Raw genomic sequence first — 19939 nt, forward strand, 5'->3', positions numbered from 1 at the left:
ACATTTTCTCATTGTAAAACTAATACCTTATAACTGGAGAAAATTTAGCAAATATAGGCAAATGAAATGAAGGATTTGAGATGCCCAGAGGTCTGCAGTTTAGGAGTCATGAGTAGAAAAGTGAGAATTAAAAATCATAGAACAGAAATCAGATGTTGTGAAATATCTGTAATCCCAGCTACTCAGGGAGTAAAGACGGGAAGATCATAGTTCAAGGTCATCCCTGGCAACAGTTAGTGAGACCATATCTCAAATAATGAGTCAGGTGTGGTGGTTCACACCTATGATCTCAGCTAACTGGGAGACGGAAGTAAGATGAGCACAGCCCAAGGCCAGCCAGGGAAAAGCTAGTAAGAAACCCAATATATCTGAAAAACAACCTCAAAAGCAAAAGAATGGAGTTGATTCAAGTGATAGAATGCTGCAGGCCCTGAGTTCAATCCTCCAGGACCAAAAACAAATTTTTTTAGGATAGGAACCCCCCTGCTCCTACCTCATTAAAGGGAGAGAGAGGATGAGACAGCCAAAGGACAGTGAAGAAGCTTTCTGGAATGTGTGGTTACCCCGTGTTGTGCCGGTTGGTCAGTTTCTTTGCTTGATGAAAGCTCTCATAGCATTATGAACCATTTGTGTATTTCTGAATTCACAGTTAAGGATAGAAACATATTAAATAAATGCTCAGACTTTGTCCCACAACGTCCCTGTGCACACTGCTGCAGAGAAAGTCTGCACTTTGCTGCACCATCCCTGGACCATGACCAAGAGTAAAATGCACAGTGTGCTGTGCTTCCAGAAGTTAGCTACTATGGAAATAAATGCCAGCAGAGGTCAGTCAGTTTAAACATGTCTCACAAATGGGAAAATTGCTCAATTAACATTTTCTCTAAAGCAAATCTCTCTTAGACCAGTTATTTGAGGTCAATAAGAAAATATGAACAGCCTAGTAAATGATACTATAATTTCCGAAAGCAATTTCTTAATTATTACCAGATATGGGTTCCCAATGACTTGATTGAAAGTGGTGTAGTTGAACCTAGTTGATCCTGATTATGACTGTTGAAGGTAAATGCTCAGTGCCTGGGTTGGTTTAGTGAATCCTGATCGTGCAGTCTTGACAGAGTGCAGCCCTGCCGACATGTGCTTGTGAACCTTACCTTAACCAGTTTTCAAAACCAGAAGTGTCAGGAGCCAGAGCCTAGCCTTGCATTAGAAATGTGCCCAAAGACTCTGAAAAATAACTATTCCTTTAATACAAAATCAATTCATGTTCATTACAGAAAAACTAGAAAACATACAGAAAGGAACACGAGGAATGTCTCTTACATCACCCACCTAAAGAACCACTTTTTAATATCATGGTGAGTGTCCAACCTAATCTCTGTTTCTTTAATACAAAATAAATATCTCACTGCTCATATAATATAAATGGCATTGGGATAGATACAACCTAAATGTTTTTTTTTTTTTTACAAAGACAGCATCTAACCCACCTTTTCCAATTTGTTATTTTTTTCCTTGCATTTCAGAAATGATCAGTTTCTTACCTGAATTAGAGAAAAGAGAAAAGATTGCCAGCAAACAGGATAGTGATGGTTGATGGGAGGGAATGGGGAGAAACTCACTTGGGAAAGTAAGGAGGAGCAGAAACTAACCAGGAGGGAGCTGAAACGTATGGCACTGAGGGAGTTACAAATAGGAAGTTAATCAATCCAAGACTCTCATCTCTAAAACCCCTCTGGATTCTGGCTGTTCATCTATCTACTGAGGACCTTGACCCTTGTGCATCGGAGTCACAGTGATCAGCTAGGGAGATTGGATTTGCTGTCAGAAACAGCAGGTGCAGGTGGCCACATGTGTTCTCAGTCTTGCAGCGTAAGCTGTCATTGGTATCTCTTATGAGGTCCCACTCCAGCTTTCAGTAAAATTATACACATTTCATCATTGAGATGGGTGTTGTGATTATCACAATGGGGTGGAGTGCCATCACAGCCTGAGCGGGGTCTCATCTGCTGGCCGAGAAACTCATCTCTATGCAGGAGACAACATGGAGACATATCTCTAAGAAGCTGGTCCCTGTGTGTTGCTGTCAGTGAGGACTGGCTGCCTGTCACTTAACACCAGATTTGATGGGAGTAACAGTGTAATGGAGTCTACTTACATCCTGATCTCCCAGCCCTGTGTCACTCCTGGGGTCCTTGAGGTAGATTTATGCAAAGAACACAGCAGGAGAAGCAGATTGCTTTTTACATTTTCTTCTAGACTTGATATGTGCCATCATCTACTAAATTCTGTGTGTTTAAACTCATGAACCATTACCCCAACCCTTTGGAGTGGGTGCTGTTACTGTCTCATTTTACAGATGAAGAAATTGAGTCAGAGGGACTTATCAATTACCCAAGGCCTGCAGCTGGAAAGTAGAGTCTGAATTCAAACCCAGCAATTTCATTTCTATGGCCCAGAGCCTCTAGCCATTCTGTCTTTCCAGTATGTGATACATATTTGTTGAATGAGAACATTATGACTTACAGTCTTGTTGAATATATATAGAGAGAAGATATATATCTTCTAATTGTTACCTTAGTCCTACCAAAAGGAAACCCTCCAAACACATACTTCTTAATTTTTTTTTCTGAAATTCAAACAGCTACAACCAGATGATACCATGGCCAGGTTTAAGGAATGTCTTCAACAGTGCTGCCTCCTGATTTGATCAGATGTGTGTTGTAAAATATACATGTGAAATTTGCCATTTTAACCATTTTTAGGTGTAAAATTCAGAGGCATCTAGCATATTAACATTGCTCTGCAACCATCACCACCATCCATTCATACAACTTTTTCATGAAATTATCTCCACTCCACAATAACTCTTCATTTCTCCTCCCTGCAGCCTCTGGCAACCCCCACTCTACTTCTGTCTCTATGAACTCAATTTCTCTAAGTACTCAGTGAGTAGGATCATACACTCCTTGTCCCTTTGTGTCTGGCCTCTTTCAATTAGCACGTCTTCAAGGTTTATCTACATTGCAGCACATGTCAGAGTTTCCTTCCTTCTAAAGACTGATATTCCATTGTATGTATAGCCCACATTTAGATTGTTTGCACCTTTTCGCTATTCTGAATAGTACTGCTATGAACATTGGCATATAGATATCTGTTTGAGTACCTCCTTTCAATTCTCTTGAGTATACATCCAGAAATGGAATAGCTGGGTCATAGGTAACTTTAATTTTTCAAGTACCTACCACTCTGCTTTCCTCATTTTATCTTGAACATCAGTAATTGCTCATATCCTAGGAAGTTATATCTAATGCATTCATCGTGCTTCCCTTAATATGATCACCAAGACTTGGTAATAACAACCACACATATATGGGTAAACAACTAGCTAGGCCTGAAGGGGGTGGTGTTTTGAGTTTACTCCTAATGATTGTGGTATGAAATGTGATACCATGACATCTGACTGTGAGGGCACTCTTTCTGGTTAAAAGGCAGGGCCAAACATGGCCATATGGAAAGTGAGCCTTTTTTATGGACTTCTGTTCTCAGGGCTCCAGTGAAAAGGATTTCTAGTAGCTCACATGAAGTTATGCAAAGCACAATAAAGATTTCAGCAAGAGAAAAAGATTTAAAAGAAGAAAAGGAAACATTCCTTGCTTTAAGGAACTTTACAAAGAAATTCAGAACCACCTATAAACCCTGGGCCCTTTAAAATTACCCCTAAGGGAGGGTAGTCTGTGCCCTTCCTAGCAAGAGTTTCCTATGGACTCTCTTGGGCTCACTGCAGTGTGGTCAGAATGCAGAACATAAAACGTACAATTTGGTTCTTCTGATTTTAAGGTGCTAATATCTTTTTTCTTTTTTTCTTTTCTTTTTTTTTTTTGCGATACTGAGGTTTGAACTCAGGGCCTCACATTTGCTAGGCAAACTGTCCCTCAACACAAATGTCTTCATTTAGGATCCAGCAGCTTTGAGGAAGCCACCATCTCATTTGCCTTTAGACGGCCTTGAGGAGAGACCCAGCATTTTGAAATGGAATCTTAAATTGAAGGGTTTTTTTTAATTGGTGGTACTGGGGTTTAACTTGGTGCTTTAAGCTTGCTAGGCAAGCACACTACCACTTGGGCCACATCCCCAGTTTTCAAAAGAGTTCTTTAACAACACTTGGCAACTCTGTGTGCCTGGACCAATTGTGGGGATTCCACTCAGTTATCTGGCTTGGTGTCCCAGACCCTTGAGCGCCTTGGGTATGGCTTTCTAAGACGTATACACCTCTTATCTTAGTAGGCAAAGGATATTAAGCTGACAGGGGCTGGGGAAGGAACTGGAAACCTAGCTTCTCACCAGACTTTGGAGTCACTTGCTTGTGTTTTGGCCTCCACCTTCCTAAACCTTTTTGCAGTTTTGCAGGGCGGCAGGCTTGTTTCTCCATGGTAACTTCCTCTGGAGGCACCTGGGTTTGTAAAACAGTGGAACTTGGGGAAAGAGGGAAAGGAAAGGAGAATGACAGAGCATCAGTAATATTGTAAAAGATAAGATGTGAGGGTAAAAGGATATAAGTGTACTGAAAGTTGTTGAAAATGGGGATGGTGGTAAAGGGGTAAGGGAGAGTAATGGAGGGGTTTACACCCACAGTGGGCCTACGTGGAGAAACCCCTTTGAACCTAAACTTAAACTTAATTAATAATGAAATTCAGGACTGTAAAATAGTTATGGAGTGTGCAGGAGGGGGTACTGATAGGAAGGACGGTGAATAAAGGAGATGAAGGTGAGGGTATATGGTTAATGGACTTCATATACTTACATGAAACAGAACTAAGAAACCTCTTGCAATTGCTTTAAGTGGGGACGGGAGGGGGTTAAGGGGGAGAGACAATGGGGGCGATCTAACCAATATACAATCTAAGTCTAATCAGAATTGTTATGATGAATCCCTCCGTATAGTGAATATATCCTACTAAAATAATTTCAAAAAAAAGAAATTGTTCCACTTCGCAAAATCAGTTCTGTCCTTCACTTGGTTTGCCACATTTGTGTATTGAGTTCAGGGTTAAAGAAGTCACCTAAATCCGTGGGGTGTAGGGTTGGCAAGTTTATTTCTTGCTCTCAGTAATTATTTGGGATTTACTTGAAGAAGGACGAAGGGATAGAAATACTACTTTTCTACCATTCTTTTTTTTATTCATATGTGCATACAAGGCTTGGGTCATTTCTCCCCTCTGCCCCCACCCCCTCCCTTACCACCCACTCCGCCCCCTCCCTCTCCCCCCCACCCCCTCAATACCCAGCAGAAACTATTTTGCCCTTATCTCTAATTTTGTTGTAGAGAGAGTATAAGCAATAATAGGAAGGAACAAGGGTTTTTGCTGGTTGAGATAAGGATAGCTATACAGGGAGTTGACTCACATTAATTTCCTGTGTGTGTGTGTGTTACCTTCTAGGTTAATTCTTTTTGATCTCACCTTTTCTCTAGTACCTGTTCCCCTTTTCCTATTGGCCTCGGTTGCTTTTAAGGTATCTGCTTTAGTTTCTCTGCATTAAGGACAACAAATGCTAGCTAATTTTTTAGGTGTCTTACCTATCTTCACCCCTCCCTTGTGTGCTCTCGCTTTTATCATGTGCTCAAAGTCCAATCCCCTTGTTGTGTTTGCCCTTGATCTAATGTCCACATATGAGGGAGAACATACGATTTTTGGTCTTTTCTACCATTCTAAAGTCAGAAGTTTCTCTCCTTCCCCTCTCCCATCCCAACTGGGTTTTGGAAGAAGAGAGATGTCTGCCATTCAATAAGAAAGAGATGAGTTGTAAGGTGAAAGTAACCAGGAAGTGTCGCTCTTTCTGTTTGTACTGTGTTCATAAAGCCGCAGCAAGAACACCATGCCGACCCCAAACCAGGCCTGTGCTAGGCACCTTCTTTATGTTATCTGTAATCCCTGCAATAGTCCTAGAAGGGAAGTATTCTTTATCCACAAGGAGGCTGAGCTCAGCAAGTTTAAGAAATGAGCCTGAGGTCACTCATCCCTACCTCGTTGAGTGTCAGAGCCCAAACTGTAAACTCCCAAACCAGTGCTGCGTCTACTATACATAACTTTACACCACACATTCTAAAATACTCTCAAATTGCAGTTCTCTTACTGGGGATGGTGTGTGCATGCCTGTAGTCCCCGCTATTCAGATGATGGAAGTAGGAGGATCACAATAAAGGGCTAGCCTGGGTAAAATCAGAAGACTGTATCTGAAAAATAAACTAAAAGCCAAAAGACTGGGGTGTGGCTCAAGTGGTAGAGCAGTGGCCTACCAAGCATCAGGCCCTGAGTTCAATCCCCAGTACTGCAGCAAAAAAAAAAAAAAAAAAAAAAAAAGCCAAAAACAGTTCTCTCCTTGATAAAAGCTATCTGTATAGCTAGTGCCTGACTAGGCAGTTACGTAAGGGAAAACCCAAGTATCTCTTAGGAAGATTTCCCCTTGCTTTGCAGAAAGAGTTTAAAGATTTGTCTCTTGACTCACTTGAACTTCCAGGATCCCTTCCAGTCCTCTGATTCCATAGGCAGATTTTTAACAAGTCTTTTCCAGGCTCTGCTGTCTGATGAGGTCTCTGTTATTTTTATCTTCCTGATTTCGTTTGTTTTTCCTTCAAATGTTCTCACACATGCCTGGCTGATGGGATGCGTTTCTGGCTGCGCCATTTTTATTCTCAGTGTTTTGTGTGTGCGCTAATTCTCAGGGGTACCCAGGAGAAACGTCCAGCGGGTTCTTGATTAGCAGACACTGCCCTGTCTCTGCAACAACCATCTAATCACCGCTTGCCCTTGCCAAGAAATGAGGGAAGCATTTGCATCTGGAAAACCAAGCTACAACACATGAAGCCTATTAAAAACGCCTGTCTCCCCAAGTCCCCATGAGCGTTGCTCATCTCAGCTTGTTTTCCTTAAAGATAGAAACTGCACAGCAGTATTTGTAGTTAGGCCTAACAAGTGCCCTGACTTGCCTGACTAGATTTCACTTCGGCCATCACAACTTCATGACCCATAAATTATGTTGTGAGTAATCTTTGAAATGGTATGACATACGCAGCCAGCATTTGTTTTTTTAGTTGTTGCAGTATTTCGCTGTTTATTTTAAGAGGAAATTTATGATTGGTAAGTGTTTAACATGCAAATAATGATGTGATCCAAGGAGCTCTGGGGAAGGCAGATGCAGCGCTGCTGATGCAAGTGAGAAAAAACACAAAGATGAAGTTCATCCTTAGCTACGCAGATATTTAAAGATGCACACCGTCCTCAGGCTCAGTGTATCAAATCATTGCATTATCACTTAGTTTCATTAAAAAAAAATAGCAAATAACAGCACTGGGCATGGTGGTGCGTTCCTGTAATTCAGGCACTCAGGAAGCTGAAGCAGGCCACCCTGAGCTACCTATGGCAAAACTCTACCTCCAGTAAATAACCCAACAAACAAACAAAAATTGTTGCTTCTGGTTCCATTTCGTGGACAGTCCCAGGTCCTTAAAATACTCAAAGGTGATCGTGCCCAAGTTCATTGTCTTGGATTTGGAGGGTTTGCAAGTGTTGTATTCATTTGTGTGAACTTTAAATGCCTTTGATCATCCGGGAAGCTATACCTTAGCATTTAAATAGAAACAAATAAGAACCACATGTTTAAATGGGAGTTAGACTTAAGATTTGCATATCAAAAACACATGAGTTTTTCCCCCCTCTATGCAGCTTTCTCATGGATCACTTGAGTTTCAAACCATCTTATAGCTTTATGTAGGATGACTGCAAGTACATAGTATATAGTAGGTAAAAACCGTAAAATTTTAATGAATACTTTATAAAGCCAGTTTTCCCTTTGGTTCTGAAGAGTTTGGGCTTTTTTTAAACCACAGAAAACTAGGCTGAGTTTAAGTTCCATGGAACGTACAGGTAGATCCTCTACATCTGTTCCAAATTAGCATCATCGTCATAAACTTACTCTCCATGGCTTCCTTTGGCATGTAAGATTACATTTTAGTTGGGAAATTAGATCTAGTGGGAAAACTCTGCACATTGGTACATATCATTCATATCGGTAAATTGGATGAATATATGGATGGATGGTTGATGGATGAATGGGTGGGTGGATGAATGGATGTGTGGGTGAATGGAAGTGTGGATGAATGGGATGATGGATGGGTAATTTCCTTACAACAAAATATGCTGAAGAAGGATTCAAGTTAACCTATGCTGAGAGAACAAGGACAGGCAGGAAAATGTGTGGCTGGAGGAAGGACATTCACAGCTATTTTGCTCGGGTCCTTTTGGGAACATTCCAATGCCACTGTTTCCGTAATGAAAACCTACTTCTATGCTTCTGGACTAAGCTGTCTGCCACAGCTGGGCTGTGTGAGAGAGTCATGAAATGAAGCTCCTATACCCAAACTTGGTTTCAGAATGCTCTCTTACAACTTTTATAAATCATATGACTTTTTAATAAAATTTTCATAACATTTATAAATTAAGGATTTAATTACATTTTTAATAAATTTTGTTTTAGGACGAGACTACTTATGTTTCTCCTATGAATGAGAATTCACACACTAGACAAGCCATACAAATTGATTTGACCAGCAGTGTAGTTAGATTGTACCAATTTGCAAAAGTAGAAAATAATTGTTACTTTTTATTGAAATGTAGTAGAAAAAAACAAACTCAAATCTAGCAGAATTCTTTTCAGACTGAGGCCTTCTCTGACCTGGTTGAGGGTTCTGACCATTTGATGCAGGTGAGAACTTGCTTTCAGACTGAGATTATACGTAATTTTCCACATCAATAGTGGTGCCCTTTGGTCCTCTACAACATGCAAATGGCCTGTCCACACAGAGGAACTGATGGGCTGCAGGTGAGGTATAGTCCCCAGCTGATAGACTACTTGACTTACCCACCAGGGAAAGGAGTCCAAACCCAAGTGAGAATGATGTTGCAACAGGAATGTAAATGCTGTATACTTACAAAGAAATGGTTTCTTAAATGGCAGTTTAGCATTTCAATCATCTGGAAATACCTTGGGGTGTATTCTTGAGGTTCGCAGATTCACTGAATCCTGCTTAATTCTTGACCTCTGATGTGAGGTGTTGGACATGGTAAAAAGGAAGCTTATGTGGACTCAGGCTAGGAGAGAAGGGAAGGGAAAGTACTGGAAGCAGGAGACATGAAGGGACAGAGAGGATGTTTGTGCCAGCTCCAGAGGAAATGTCGTTTTATTACCATTTCACATGTAGAAACTTTGTTACCTCTGCCATTTTCCCTAAAGTTACCATAGTTATTACATCTACAAGCATCATAATTCTTTTAACAAGAATGTTACAGTTTTGCTCAACAAAAATTAAGAGCAAAAAAGAGGCTTTTACATATACCCAGCTATTTAGCATTTATGGTAGTTTTTATTCCTTCCTATAGACTCAAGTTTCCCTCTGGTATAATTCCCTTCATTCTGAAGAACTGCATTTAGCATGCCTCCTAGTATAGGATGATGAATTCTTTTTTTTTTTTATATGTGCATACAGTGTTTGGGTCATTTCTCCTCCCTTCCCCCCCCAGCCCCCTTCCTTCGCCCCCCTGCCCCGCCCTCTCCCCCCTACCCCCTTACTATCAGACAGAAACTATTTTGCCCTTATCTCTAATTTTGTTGAAGAGAGAGTATAAGCAATAATAGGAAGGACCAAGGGTTTTTGCTGGTTGAGATAAGGATAGCTATACAGGGAGTTTACTCACATTGCTTTCCTGTACATATGTGTTACATTCTAAATTAATTCTTCTCTTAGTATTCTTTTATCTGAGGTGTCTTCATTTCACCTTCCTTCCTGTAGATGGACCATAGGACCAGATATAAGACAGGTTTGCTTCATTGGCACTTAAGATGTCAGGCTACTATCTCTTTCCCTGTATATAGTAAGTAATCTGTATCTGTCTGCTCTCCGGATTTTATCTTTTGTTTTCAGCAGTGCAAGTTTGACATCTCCAGCCATTCTGTGTGCATATGTATATTTAACCCATTTGGTATTAAACTTCTTAATCTGTAAGTTTGTTTCACTAAATTTGAAGAGTTTGGGCTGTTTTTCAAACACATTTTTTTACTCCATTCACTCTCTCCTCTCCTTTTGGAATTGCAAATAACCATACATTAGAACTTCTGATAGCTCACAAACCCCTGCATCTTTATTCATTTTTAAAATGAATTTTTAAAATATTTTTTCTCTCTTCTTCAAATTGGATAATTTCCATTTATGTTTCAAAGTCACTAATTCATTCCTGTGTCATCTCTCCATTCTTCTGTGAAACACATCAGCAGGGTGTATTTGTTTCATTTCAAGTATGTTTTACAGTTCTGGAATTTTCATTTTGTTCTTTTAGTAGTTGGTTTCTCTGATGAGATTTTCTGCGTATTTATTCATTGTATTTTCCTTTATCTCAATGGAGCATAGTTACATAGGTGCTTTGAAGTTGATAATTCTGACATACAGGTTGCCTGGGAGTTCCATGGTCCCTCCCTTGAGAGTGGGTCGTATCTATACAGGTATGTTGCAGAGATCCTGCATTGTGTCCTCATTCAGAGAGTGTAGATAATTTTCTTCTAACAGGAAATTTACTTGGTTAGACTACAAGTGAAAACTCTGGCTTGAGATAGTAGCAACTCAAGTCCTACTCAGCTCCTTTCATGGTCCTCTATGTAATGTAAGTACATTGACATCCAGAGATAATTAATTCACTTCAAAGGATTCACAGGTTGATTTCATATCTTATGTGGCAGATCCTGATATTGGAAGATATGGCCATGTAATTTTGATAATATTTTTCTTGTTACTCTCAGGTTGTGCTAAAAATATTCCTACCTCACTTTATGTCTCAGGTTTTCCTGAGCATAAGTTAATTTCATTCTAAAACAGAAACTGAAAAAAATTTTTTCTTTTAATCTGACATTACATTTAAAATACTTCTTTGTCTGTTTGTCTCTTAGGAAAAAATGCTGCAAAGGGTATAAATTTGTTCTTGGACAGTGTATCCCAGAAGGTATGTAATATTAAAATGATCTTTTATCTTGTTCATGATTCATCATTGGAAGTCTATAAAGTCCAGGTGTTCATGGGATGTATTCGAGTTGTCCGTGTCCTGTTTTCTGTGTTTATGTACAATCCTCTTTTTTGGCTTTAAATTCTTCCAGTGCTGATTTGGCTGTGTATAGTATGCTCTGTCTAAATCACTACATGATGTACTTACACACATTGAGTCATTCCTCAGTTCAGGTTTATGCTTAATAAGCTGTAATTCCCCAGTCAACATTTCACACACCAATTATGACACAACTGTCCTCCCTGATCACGCTACCTACTTTTCAGGTGGCAAACTTTAAGCCCCTTTACCTGACCATCAGGAGACACTGCTCAGCCCAGCATAGAGCTCAGAGATGCGAGGCCTGGACCCATCTTCCAGGTGCACACTCAGAGTGAGATGGGAGGTGGATCATATGGAATCAGATAAAGTTACATTTTAATCATGCCTCCACACCCTACTCGTTATGACCATGGCCACATTACCTTCTAACGCTTGGTTTTTACAGGTAGGTAATGTACTCAGGTATAGGGGTCTTCAATGAATTTTGCCACAGGTAAAGTACTTGAAACAGTGACTGGTTCTTCTTCTCTTTCCTCCTCCTCCTCTTCTTCCTATTCTTTCTTGCCTTCCTTCCTTCCTTCTGAAGTACTGGGGCTTGAATTCAGGCCTTGTACTTATTAGGCAGATGCTCTATCATACCTTCAGTCCTTTTTGCTTTAGCTACTTTTGGGATGGGTCTTACTTTTTTCCCATGCTGGTCTTGACAGCAACCCTCCTATTTATGTTTCATGCATAGCTGAGATGACAAGTGTGTGCCACCATGCCCAGCTGTTGGTTAAGATGAGGGACTTGCCTACTTTTTCCCTTGGGTGGTCTTTAAACCTCTAGCCTCCTGATCAGTGCCTCCTGAGTAGCTAGGATTACAGGCATGAGCCACCGCCCTCAGCCAGTGTCAAATTCTTATTAAGTACTTGATAAATGAAGTCTGCTATGATTGCTGCTGTTATTGTTAGTAACTGTGACCTGTGCCATAGAGACATTCAATGAAGCAGGTGTTCAGAGCAAGTACATCCCAGAGAACCAGGTGGTCAGAGGCAGGCTTAGGAAGGAGTGGAGGCTTCAACCAGGTTGTCAAAGAAGCTTGCCCAGGACTTAGGCAAGAGGGAAGACAGGCCGCAAAGGACTGCAGACAGAGCATGTCACAGAAGACTGTCTCAAGAACCTGGGGCTGGAGTAGGGTTGGGGAATGGGGTATGTGAAGTGGATTTCTTCCTGGTACCCGGGAAGCCAAGTCTCTCTAGAGGTTGGGGAGCCTGGCCAAGCTAATTCTGTTGCACTGTCTCATGGAGTGAAGTTTCTTTATCACTTAGGAATAGATCAATCATTCCTAGCTACTGCTCTCTTCCATGGTAGGTTGGAAGGCTTCATTAAACCATACTTGGGACCTGTGAGAAAGCTACCACAGGAAGGCTGATTGGAAGTCATTCCACATGGTGGTCGATGTGGCTTTGGGTATCTCTAAGCTGAATATCTCTGACAGCCAATTCTGTTGGCTGGAGTCTGATGGAAAAACCCACAAAAGTCAGAAGAGTTGCATTCCTTTATAGGCCAGCTCTTTTCAGTCATCAGCTGTGACCTCTGTATTACAGTTTGGCAGCTACCAGTGAAAATTAAGTTTAGGTCAATCAATTTAAGATCCTGGCTAAAGACCTTGCCCAATCTAATTTAAAACACATGGATACCACATAATTAGTGTTTCTTTAACTGTCAGGTGTTGTGGTTTCAAATGTCTAGGCCTGAAATCAGTCTCCCTCACCTTCAGAACCACAGAACCTATGATTAATGTAAACAAGAACTGAGTATTTCCAGGAAGAGTACACTCAAGTGTGGGATGTTGTTCCATATAACTCTTTGCTCTATTGCTTTTCATTAGAATACTTTTTTAAAGTTGACTTGTTTCAATCCATGGAAATAAAACATGATTATCTGTTTAGTTTACTAAAGATGCCTTTAGTCATAAAGGTTTCTATCAGTCAAAAGTGCAAAGTTCAAGTGTAGGATTTCAAAAAAAGATAGTACTTTATATGTCTCTAGAGACACAGAAGCAGTAGGATATATGTTTGAGGACACACACAGAACAAGAGATAGAGAGACAAAAGTTTAGATTTCTTTCATGACATTGTGAAGAAATGAGCCAACAGGCTGGAGACCCAGAAAGTCAATATTGCAGTTCAAGTCCAAAGGCAGGCAGTCTCCAGGAAGAACTACCTCTTCATCATGTAAAATCAGTCTTTTTTTCTAGTAACTTTTAATTGTTTGGATGTGGCTGCCTTCTTTGCCTGTGGATGACAGGTATGAGGAGTCCAGTGTCCAGGTAGCATCCTTGTTCATCCATTAGGATCATTCCTCCCTTTGCAACAAAGTCCTCTAAACCAGGAGAGAATGAAGTCACAGGAACAGGAAGCAAAACTTTTGCTAGTGGATCAGTAGAGGTAATTGTGAGTATTGCCACCCTTTGATTCCTGGACCTGCGAACTCTGGTTATGGAAGAAACTGTACCATACATTGGACGCTAATTCACAGTGTGCACATTCTCCTGGTAAATCTTTCCCTATATCAAATGTCTGGTTCCGCCAAGCTGATTGATAAAATTAATCATCATGTATACCAAAAAGAGACTAAAGACTGGGTACGGTGGCTCATGCCTGCAATCCCAGCTCTTCAGGAGGTGAAGATCAGGAGGATCACAGCTAACCTGGGCAAAAAGTTCTCAATCAATAAGCCAGGTATGGTGGTGCGCATCTGTGATCCCAGCTATGCCAGAAACTATAGGTAGGAGGATGATAGTCCGAGGCAAAATGCAAGACCCTATCTGAAAAATGAATAAAGCAAAAAAGAGGTAGAGGCATGGCTTAAGTGGTAGACACCTGCCTAGCAAGTGGGAAACCCTGAGTTCAAACTCCAGAGAGAGAGAGAAAAAGACAGAGACAGAGACAGACAGACACTAGAGTTTCTAAACAAATATGCTATCTGGTGAGTGGAAACTGCAAATACTAGTTTGAACACAGGGCCTGGCACATACTAGGCAAACACTGTACTAATTGAGCTATGCCCCAGACCTTTTGCTTTTATTCTGTTTTTGAAATAGGGTCTCAATAACTTTGCCCAGGCTGGCCTCAAACTCATGAATAGCTCCACTTCCTGAATAGCTGGGATTGTAGGCATATGCTACCCACCCCACTGGAAACTGCAGTTTATAAAAATGTCATTGCCTCGTATTTGTTACTCTTAAGTCAGGGGTCAGTGAACTATGGCCTGTAGGGCAAAACTGTCCACAACCTGATTCTGGAAGTAAAATTTTATTGAAATACAGTCACACCCATTCATTTAGTACTGTCTCTGCCTTCTTTTTTCCCCCTGTCTTCTTTGGCATGATGGCAGTGACGCGAATAGTTACAATAGAGGACCCATCCAATTTCCAGAGAAAGTTTGCCGATCCCTGCTGAAACTTGATTGCCAGGTGACAGGATGATCTCATTGGTTTTAACCCCACAGCTAAGAATTGATAAACATGAGTATGCAAGTATTGCCGTTGTACACAAACTTTGATTCCTTTACATATATACCTGGGAGTGGTATATCTGGGTCATGTGGTAGCTCTGTTTTTATCTTGTTGAGGAGTCTTCATGCTAATTTGGACAGTGGCTGCACTAATTTGCATTCCCACCAAAAATATATAAGGATTCCTTTTTTCACTCACATTCATTGCAGCACTATTCAGAATAGCCAGGTTACAGCGTCAGCCTAGGTGCCCTTCAACCAATGAATAGATAAGAAAAGGAGGTGTATATACATCATATATATATATAATAGAGTATTGCTCAACTATAAAGAACAAAATCATGTCCTTTGCAGAAAAATGAATGGAACCAGAGATCATTGTTAAGCTAAATGAGCCAGACTCAGAAAGACAAATATCATGTATTTTCTCTCATATACAAAATCTATTTTTTTTAAAAGTCATGGAAATAGAAGAGGACTATTTGCAAAGAGGAAGGGGACAGGAGAGGGTAGTGGGTGTGAATAAGATCACAATCTGTTAAATGCATGCATGAAAATGTCATATGAAACCCATTATTTTCTACAGTTAGAATTCACTAAAAAAATTAAAGAATTGCTCATAGGCTTTGGGGAGGGAGCCTTGCTGATTACTCTCGGGATGCAGTACCTGCCAGGTAGCCAGCCCATCATAAGAAGCAGTGGCAAGAGAAGCAGAAGAGCAGGGGAAGTTGTCCTGCATGTTAATCACTGTTAAATACATCACCCCATTTCATCTTTATTTTTAAAAGCACCATAAAAAGGTATTGTTCTCAGTATTTTACAGGTGAGGAAATTAAGGTTTAAGGAACCTGAGATCACCCAGGCCCAGTGGCACACACCTATAATCCAAGCACCTAGGAGGATGAGACAAGAAGATGAAAGTTCAAGCCCAGCTTGGGCTATGTAGTAAGACCCTGTTTAAAAAAAAAAAGAAAAAAGAAAAAGGATCACAGAGGGGCCAAGATGGGAAGGCGGGCATTCAGTGAATATGGCAGAGCACATGAGTGAAACAGACTGAGTCCTGTGGGTGTTGATAGGTCAGACATCTAGATTGTGCTGAGGAGGTCAGGACAGGCTTGCCACTGACAGTGGCCCTTGAAAACTGGATAGAATGCCAGACACTACTGTGGGTAGCAGATTATGAGAAGCCTATGAGAACTTGACATAAGCATAGTTGTGCTCAATGATCTACAGGCTGAGTTTGGCACAGCCCCAGCTGCAGAAGAGTGCAAAATGCAGCACAGCTGCTTTTCCTAAGTTGTTTATGTTCAGAGAAGTAGGAATGCAGGTTTCTCTTGTTACAGTGTCACACCCCTCCCTGAGAACTGTTGTTCAACCTCCTTGTTTACCACTGGATATAAAAGACTTGTTGTAGGAGGATGAGGGGGCTTTTTGATGGGGGTTTTTTGGATTGGTTGGCTGCTGCCTGCTTTCGAGAATGATGCTGCTGCTGCTGCTGAGTTATGCTAGAGATTAGGGGAAACATGGGACAGGGCAAGTCTGAGCACCAAGACTTTAAGAGAGATTAAAGGGAACATGGAACAGTGCAAGTCTGAGTGCCAAGACTTGAAGAGAGATTAAAGAAAACATGGGACAGTGTGAGTCTAAGGAACGAGATTTTAAAGAATAGAAAAGAAAGACTTTAGTAGTAAGGTTTTAAAGAATAAGAGAAAAAGAAGAAACAAGACTGTTGTGCATCTCCATCCAAGTGCCCAGCACACCTGGCCCCAACTTTATGCATGTTTGTCTATCTTTTGTCCTTTCTGCATCTCCAGTTGCCCCCAGTTAGGTCGGTAGCACAAGAGCTCTTGAGAAAACTCACTAGAGGTTACAAGGTATTGAGAGCAAGGATGGAGTTGTTGACTAGACGTTACTAGAGGTGAAAACAATAGATGTGTATTGGTAAGAAGGCATGTTCATGACAAAGGAAAAGAGTATGGGCTTCTGAAGTTTAAGGAACTCAGATGACTCTTAACATCGGAAAACTCTCAAGGGCTATAATACTAGACCTCAAATGCAGGAATAAACCATGAATATTTAATGCTTAGTAGTACAGGTTGAGTGCTCACTACTCACTATGTAGCCAGGCTGGCCTTGATCTCTTGATCCCCTGCTTCTGCCTCCCGAGTGCTGGGATTATAGACTTGTGTGACCACAGCAAGCTAGGTTGAGTATCTCTTATCTGAAATGCTTGGGACCAAAACTTTTCAGAGGTTTTTTTGATTTTGGAATATTTTCATAATTCAGAATATGGTTGAGTGTCCATAATTTGGAAATCTGAATTGCTCCAAAATCCAAAACATCATGGTACTCAAAACATTTCAGGTTTCAGACTTTCAGTATGGGACCCTTACTGAATAACCTACATAGATATCCACCTACACAGAGCTTAAATGTTTCTTTTTTTTTTTTTTGAGTGTGAGCTGACACATACAACACTGTGCTATAGAAAGGAGAGCTTGTCAGTATTACACAGAATGGACTTAAAGAGGAAGAATCTTGGAATAAGGATCATATTTACATGGAGTGCTCTGAAGATCTGAGTTAGAATGGTGCAAAGACCAGAGAAGATAGAAAATAGATAAAGTTTTCAGATCAAAGCTGTGTGGCTGAACATTGGTAGGTTCTGAGGGATAAGCATCAAAAAATGGAGGGCTGAATTGATTCATTAATCTTACTTCCTCCAGTAATACCACAAAATGGAAAAGAATGAAAACCAAAAGACATAGGCCCACAAAGTCAAAGAGAGAGGAAGAGGAGGCAACATCAACACAATTTTGGAAGTTGGAAAAGAGACAGGGAGGTGGTAAATAGCTGAGCAAAATGGAAAGGGTGTATTCTCAACCAGCATCTGGGAAAACCAAGGAGCAACCAAGTTTATATCAAAACAAACAAAAAGTGAAAGTGGTATCAAAAACAAGACTGACTGAAAGTTTAAGAAGAAGGTGCACTCTCAGACTTCATCTTCTACATCCCAAAGTCAGAATATTGTCCCTTCTACAGCCAAGCAAGAAGACAAAAGATACCTTCTTCTGAGAAGGTAACCAGAGGCTCTTGGGATGGGGCAAGACCACTCAGAAATGAAAGTAAGGATCCCATACTGAAAATGAAAGCATTCAGTAAATACTTACACATGGAATGTTCAAACAACCAACCTTCTCCTTCCCTTGAGTTCACTTCATTTGAATGACTTAACTCTCAGGCCCAGATTTGGAAAGGCCTCTGGGCATACCAGACAACCCAACAACAAGGCCTTAAAGAAGCTTACTAATGTTAGTTTATTCTAAGGAATGCACAAGTCAGATCACTTATAGTGAAGTCTAGGGTTTATATAATCCCTTTTGGAATCAGCAGCTATTGAGCTACTTTAAGACACCGGGAGTGAGCTAGAGCAACATCCAAGGGTCACTAGACATTAGATGGAAGCTTTCAAAAAGAACATGCAGGAAAAAGAGAAAACATGAACTGCACTGAAGAGAAATTCAAAATAACTACCACTTAGAACTCAGAAATAAAGATGATACAGGATTCACAAAACAAAAACATCCTGTTAACCAAAAGAAGTAAAGAGTTCTTGGGAATTAAAAAACATGAGAAAATGAAAACAGTAAAAGGGTTGGAAGATGAAATTGAAGAAATTCCCCCAAGAACTAGAGCAAAAGATCACAGAAATGAAAAGTAAGAGAGGAAACATGAGAATATTAGAGGAACAGTCCAGAGAATGCAACATTCAAATAATGAAGAGTTCCTCATAGAACAAGAAGTCATTAAAGATACAATTCAAGAAAATCCTCCAGGACTAAGGTACACATTTCTAGATAAAAAGGGCCCATTAGAGACTGACATAGTCCCACATAAATATGAGATTATGAAATTTTAGTACACTGCAGGCAGAAAGAAATCCTAAAATTTTTCAGACAGGGAAAAAAATGAGATGAATTAGAATTTTATTAGAAGAATTAGAATTTTATAGGACTTAACCACATTAAGACTGAAAGGTAGGTGACAGTGGGTCAATGCCTTCAAAATTCTGAGATAAAGTTGTCCAACCCAGGATTAGGTAACCAAACTATCGACAATCGTAAGTGTTGACAAAGGACATTTTTAGATATCCATAAGCTCAAAGCTTATACCTCTTGTACAACCATTCTCAGGAAGCCACAGAAGATATGCTTTACTAAAATGAGAAAGTAAACTAAAGAAGAAGAAGACATGGGAGTCAGGCAGCAGGGGTCTACCCCAAGAGAGAGTAGATGGGAGGATCCCCCAAGGATGATGGTAAATGGACTTACCAAGTGACAGCCACACAGAATCCTGAAAGGAGCAAGTCAGAATGCTCTAAAAGAAACTTCCTCAAGATTAAATGGATTAAATACCCAAATACCTTCAACTTTTTAAGAAGAGATTTGCAAACTTTGGCAAGTCCCTAGGGATGAATTAGTAATCAATTTGTAGAAATCTGTGTGGATCAATGTCAAGTCCACAAATATAACCCTCACCAGTTATTTAACAGAGAGCATTTAATAGGATGAGTTGCTGACTAGACACTGAGCACTGAAAAGGCAAGAGGAAAACAGTATCGCAGAGATAAGTACAGGCAGCAGCTACACCTCCAGGCAAGAAGAGGAAAGAGATAGTGGCCAATTAAGACTTAGAAGCTCAGCGGAAGTGCTGTTAGATGGAACCCAGACCTGTCAGGCACTGGCTGGCAAGTGCTGTTTCTCTCAACTTTCAGAGGACATGACCCATGGATCTGGGATTCACACCTTTGAGAGGAAGAACCAGACGACTCGTGTTGGTGTCTCTGAAATGAGGCTGATTCTGTAGGTGTTGGGAAAGCTATAAACTGGCATTTACTGCTAAGATTAAACAACCTGCTGGTGAGCAGGACGAGGTAGGCTGAGATGAGATTCTGGTGAACAGGGAAGCATAGGCAGCAAAGAAAGAAGTGCATATCCCTCCTTCCTCTTCCAGCCTCCTGTCCCTGTCTATGTGTCTGTCTCCCCTCTGCAAGCCCTGCTCCTCCCAGCATCCCTATGGGCCACACCGAATAGACTGGCAACTGAAAAGGAGAAATGTGGTCTCAAAGGTCACCAAGTAGCTCATGGAAGGAGGTGGGACAGCTTTGAAGCCAATAGAAAAGGTCAATAACTGGCACCCCAAAACATATGAGAGAATTCTCTTAAACTCAGGAAAGTCAAAAAGGTTTCTGAGAAAGAATAAGTGACTAGAACATACTTCCAGACTCA

The 19939-nt window shown here is 40.6% G+C and overlaps 1 protein-coding gene across 2 annotated transcripts in view; it reads left to right on the plus strand.

Annotated features, from left to right (window-relative positions):
- The window catches only part of Ccbe1 (collagen and calcium binding EGF domains 1), a 235174-nt gene that overhangs the window by 171372 nt on the left and 43863 nt on the right, over positions 1-19939 (plus strand). For both annotated transcript variants that reach the window (XM_074069699.1, XM_020170555.2), the window contains one exon: positions 10996-11048. In XM_074069699.1, the coding sequence (XP_073925800.1) occupies positions 10996-11048 (53 nt within the window). The remainder of the gene's footprint in view (positions 1-10995; positions 11049-19939) is intronic.

This window comes from Castor canadensis, chromosome 4 (assembly GCF_047511655.1).
Source record: "Castor canadensis chromosome 4, mCasCan1.hap1v2, whole genome shotgun sequence".
Taxonomy (NCBI): domain Eukaryota; kingdom Metazoa; phylum Chordata; class Mammalia; order Rodentia; family Castoridae; genus Castor; species Castor canadensis.